The 5,756-nt window shown below is 41.8% G+C and overlaps 1 protein-coding gene across 2 annotated transcripts in view; it reads left to right on the top strand.

Moving 5' to 3' along the window:
- LOC109832827 (CASP-like protein 4A3) overlaps window positions 5,590-5,756 on the top strand; it is a 4,081-nt gene continuing 3,914 nt past the window's right edge. The window contains exon 1 of one of the 2 annotated variants that reach the window (XM_020400371.1): window positions 5,590-5,750. In XM_020400371.1, the coding sequence (XP_020255960.1) occupies window positions 5,667-5,750 (84 nt within the window). In that variant the 5' untranslated portion in view covers window positions 5,590-5,666. The remainder of the gene's footprint in view (window positions 5,751-5,756) is intronic. The other variant, XM_020400305.1, reaches the window with a different exon arrangement.

The following is a 5,756-nucleotide window of genomic DNA, read 5'->3' as shown; positions in this document are numbered from 1 at the left end:
CTCGAATAGGGGTTGCAGAATGTCGTTCTTGGAGACAACTGATCTCTCAAGGCGAACAGGCTCAGAAGATTATTGCCAGGATCAAAGCTGAAGAACAAAGTAGGCAGGATCAACCTGAGCAATCGGACCAAGCCCAACCTTCTCCTGAGCAATCGGACCAAGCTCACTCTTCCCAGTCAGAACCGGAAGATACTACGGCCGCTGAAGCCAATCCTTTCTAGTAGAATGGTGGGTCCAACAACTATCACGTTAACAGTTACCTTTGATAGTCAAACTCGTTAGACAGTGGCTCACTAGGCAATGTGTCACGTCTACCCTTCCCCCCTGCACTTGTTCAAGACTGGGGGTTGGTTTATTGGTAGTTCATTGGATTGCCCATTAGGCGATGTGCCATGTCTACCCTTTTCCCCCCTGCCCTTGTTCAAGACTGGGGGTTGGTTTATTTGTAGTCCATTGGATTATTTGTAGTAATAAATTTTCTGAGTTGTTATGTTTAATAGAATACCTCTGTCAACCACAAAATCTACCAAACCTATCACGTTAACATTTACCTCTGATAGTCTATCAACTTGCTAATCCTCTTTAATAGGATGGCGGGTCCACTAAAACTATCATGTTAATGATCACCTCTGATAGTCTACCTTCCTCCAAATTCTCCCATCAATCATCTTCAAGTAGGATGGCGGGTCTACCAAAACTATCATGTTAATGATTACCTCTGATAGTCCATCAATCTGCCAATCATCTTCAATAGGATGTCGGGTCTACCAAAACTATCACGTTAACCGTCACCTCTGATAGTCTAGTTCCTCCAAATTCCCCCACCAATCCTCTTCAAGTAGGATGGCGGGTCCACCAAAACTATCACGTTAACAGTTACCTCTGATAGTCAAACTCATCAGATAATGGCCTACCAGGTGATGTGCCTCTATTCCGACTTCATGGATAGTGCCCCACTAGGTGATGTGCCTTGTCTACCTCTTTTTATTCCCCTGCTAAGTCTTAATCAAGACTGGGGGTTGGTTACTTTGGATCCACTGGATTAAGAGTAACGAATTTTTCACATCGTCGAGTTAACATTACACTTCTGACGATCATCATCCCCACAGAGTATGCATTCAACTCGCATTACTCCTAATTTGTCACGTTAACAATATACACCTCTGACAATCAACTTATCAATCCTTACCAATAGGATGATAGGTCCTCAAAATTGCGCAAATCACAATCTTCCCCAGCAAGACGCTAAGTCTTCAAAATCTTATTCAAATCACAGGTATCAAAACTCATTGTTCCTGATGATAAACTCACCTAGCAAGTCTCCCCAGCGAGACGCTAATTCCCAAAATCTTGTGCAAATCACAAGAACACATTCTTGTCACGTTAACAATATACCTCTGACAACAATCAACTTATCAATCCTCACAAATCTTGTCATGTTAACACCATACCTCTGACAATCCACTTATCAATCCTCGTCAATAGGATGATAAGTCCACAAAGTTGCTCCAATCGCAACACATTCCTGTCACGTTAACAATATACCTCTGACAACAACCCACTTATCAATCCTCTCCAATAGGATGATAAGTCCACGCATGGGGAATTTTATCCTGAATCCTAAGTAAGGATAAGTCAATGTCTAACACATGTTGCCGGGTAGCCTATTCCCGTAATAATAGCAAAGCCTACGTATTCAATATCGTAGTAGGTCGTTATTAATAACGCCAAAATCCATGCCTTACACGTATGGGGAATTTTATCCTGAATCCTAAGTAAGGATAAGTCAATGTCTAACACATGTTGCCGGGTAGCCTATTCCCGTAATAATAGCAAAGCCTACGTATTCAATATCGTAGCAGGTCGTTATTAATAACGCCAAAATCCATGCCTTACACGTATGGGGAATTTTATCCTGAATCCTAAGTAGGGATAAGTCAATGTCTAACACACGTTGCCGGTTAGTCTTTTACCGTGAAAAGGACATCAAAATCCATGCCTCACACGCATGGGGGACTTTATCTCGATCCCTAATTAGAGATAAGTCTGCATCTAACACATGTTGCCGGGTAGCTTATTCCCGTAATAATAGCAAAGCCTACGTATTCAATATCGTAGCAGGTCGTTATTAATAACGCCGAAATCCATGCCTTACACGCATGGGGAATTTTATCCTGAATCCTAAGTAGGGATAAGTCAATGTCTAACACACTCGGTGTTTCAAGCCACACAGGAAGAAAGGACATCAAAATCCATGCCTCACACGCATGGGGGACTTTATCTCGATCCTTAATTAGAGATAAGTCTACGCCTAACACGCGTTGCCGGTTAATCTTTCGCCGTGAAAATGACAAAGTCTATGTATTCAAAATCATAGAATCAAGACTAAGAGAGTTCATTCTCTTAGCACAACGTTACATGTGGAACGGACCTAGATAATTCACATGCTAGCCCGACTCAAACGGTAATCCTAGTGATAATAAAGAAAGTTTCTGAATTTCACTCTAAGTGAAAATTCACGCCAAGTTAATACTACACCTCTGGCACTTCTAATTTTCTTTCAGTGTTTCAAGTGAAAATATAACACAGGAAGAAAAAAATGACAAAGTCTATGTATTCAAAATCATAGCATCAAGTCTAAGAGGGTTCATTCTCTTAGCACAACGTTACATGTGGAACGGACTTAGACAATCCACATGCTAGCCCGACTCAAACGGTAGTCGGTAAAGGCTTATCAAATCCGTTGATGGCTGAGGGTTTGCCAAAAATCCTATGCACGTTTGCAGGTCCATCAGCTTAATGGATGTGAGCCGAGACTTAAAACAGAGGAGCCAAAGACAAGTCTCAAAGACTTAGTCAAAAATGCACGGAAGCCACTTCCATGTCTTAAGTCAAAACGTTGAGGTCAGACCCGCGATGCAAAAACCAAACGCCGAGGTCACACCTGTGTTTCAAATTCAACATGTAAGGGTGAGACCCGCATCTCAAGTTCAAAATGCAGGATCCACCCCCACATTCGAGAAGCAGGATTATGGCGCATACCTTCACACAGGTCCTACGTGGCAAATCCCTTCAACCAAGATGCCTTCGAAGCAAGTGCAGAGAACAAATCCTTTACCACAAGGAATCAACAGCTCCAAGATCAGAGTTGAGATCCAAAGTATTCCGAAAATTCGTCCCAGTCAACCGCGAACTTTCGAAAACTTTGGAGGGGGTTCTGTAGGCTGTCTAAAAATCACAATAGATAGCTGATCCCCATCAAACACCGATGATGGAAGTTACAATCTGACGACTTCCAGAAGGCTACAATTTGAAGACTTTCACGTAGATCGCTGAAGGTTACAATCTGACGACCTTCACGACAACTGATGGAAGCTCTAATCAAACAGCCTTCATAATCAACATCGGGAGTTACAATCTGACGACTCTCATATTCTCAAGGAGCCAAGACGAAGATTACAAGACAATGATCTTTGCAACGCTATGACAAAAAGAGATTACTTGGTGATAATCTCTGCAAGGCAAGACGCGGAGGTCCTCCCCGTATTTCAACATCAAAAAACTGCGCCGCATTCATAGCCACGAACGCAGCTCAAATCAACAGCTGAACGCAGCTTCAGCCGCTGAACGCATCTCTAATCGCTGCCAAACGCAGTTCAAATCGCTGCCAAACGCAGCTCTAATCGCTGTCAAACACAGCTTCCAACAAGATGCCAACGCAGCTTCCAGACACTGCGTTCAAGCTTCCAGACACTGCGTTCAAGCTTCCAGACACCGCGTTTGAACGCAGAATTTACACCGGAACGCGGATTTTGCGGTTGATTCGTTCAAACACGAGCTGAACAGTTTCAAAACCGTTTCCCACGATCTGAGGGGATCACAACTCCACTCAGGAGTGATTTAAGGGGCGGTTACATCCTATTAGCCTTACTTAGGAGCGAATTAAGGAGGTGGTTACACCCCTTAATCCCCTATAAATAACAACAAACTCAACAGAGTTAAGGATCGGATTTTTGATAATCAGATCAGGGCTGGATCTTTCGGGCGGTCTGTTGGAAATTCTTGGCAGCGAAAAGAGGATTCTTCATCCTTCGGTTAGAGCTTTGGAGATCGGCAATAAGATCTTCTTCATCCTTGGCTTATAACCGACTTTCGGTTAAATCAACTCTTTCGTAGAGTTTTAAACTCGTTCAGAGTTCTCCACAACGTCAAATCGTGAGGAGAAGATCATGTTCCAGTGAAACAAGACGTCGGATCGTCAACGAGAAGCAAACTCGACGCGAGCATTCGAGGGAGGCATCTCATCGCTACCGTGAAGAACCCAGAATTAAACAAAGGGGAGAATCCAGATCATTCTCTTCTCTTTTGTAATCAGGAATTCAAATTGTAATCGAGAGTAGAGAGAGAGTTGTAATCATTCTTTTTCTAAACAGTTAGAGAGAATAAAGTCAAACGCAATTCTTTCATTCATTTTCTTGTTACAAAATTTTCAACAAACAACCCTCATTATGTTTTGTTGGCCAGGGCTGAAGTCTTTGCTATATACACGGGACTATTAGTCCTATTTATATTATAAGAATTAGATTGACCTTAATTACGGACCACTAATTACATGAGACTACTACTCCCATGTATTTTAAAAATAATATTTTATAAAATCAACCTTTTTTTGATGAGCCTTGATGACATAGGCAAAAAGGTTGATTTTGCTAACTATTTAGAAAAACGGTCAATTTTGATAATTATTTTTAAAGAGCGATCTTTTTTTAATAAAATTCTCTTTTATATATTGGTCCCTTAAATCTTTCATGTATTTAATTTAGTTTCCAAATTCACCAACATTACTATTTTTAGGACTCTAATTGTATGAATTACTCCAAATTAGTCCCCAGGATAGATTATCTTGCAAATTATTAGAGTGTGTTGGGCAATAATCTAAAAACTAGTCCAGGTTTAATCTCAGCCCGATTATGCATAACCACTAACCCATTTAGAGTTAGATCGAGGGACTGCCGATCCAACACTAGACTACATTTATATCCTTTTTGTCGAGGGAATAAATGATTTGTGAGCAAAATGGTAATTTACTATTGTTGGGCTATCACTAACCTAACCGTAGCTAATCAGATTAATTTGAGTAACTTGCGGTATGACTTGGACAATAACAAAATGGGGAGGCTTCAAGGGACCGACCAACGTTTTGAAGAAGGGTGGTACTGCAGGGACTCAAAACACATGGGACCCTACACAGAACAGGTGAGCCGACAACTCACCTGTCACATATAGGGTCTCATGTTTTTTAGTTCTTTAAATAACACTAAAAATTATTGCAAAACATTATTAATATTTTCAACCCAAATTCACAAATCCATCTCCAGTGGGTCCCGTTACCGCACCAAAGCAAAAGCAAAAGCATAAGCATAATAAGGCGAAACGTAATAAAGTTCAAAAGCTCCCCTCTTCTCGCTGTCCTACGCATGACGTATATTTCTTGCTTCGATTCCCCTATAATTAAATTAATCCAGAGCAAATCGAATCTTTTCACCTCACCATTCCAGTAGTGAAAGCCAGCGGTCCCCACAAACGCTCACACTAATTTAATCCCCCCCGCAGAAAAAGGGCAGAAAAAAAAAAACAAAAAATCAGTCAAAACCCCAGGAAAACAAATGGATTCCCATCACCGCCCCCCTCCGGTCACCGGATCCACGGTCCAGTCGCCGCCTCCCTCCGCGGGGAACGGGACCCCGCTGGTGCCT

The sequence above is a fragment of the Asparagus officinalis genome, chromosome 1 (assembly GCF_001876935.1).
Source record: "Asparagus officinalis chromosome 1, Aspof.V1, whole genome shotgun sequence".
Taxonomy (NCBI): Eukaryota; Viridiplantae; Streptophyta; class Magnoliopsida; order Asparagales; family Asparagaceae; genus Asparagus; species Asparagus officinalis.
This window is presented reverse-complemented; position numbering and strand designations above follow the sequence as displayed.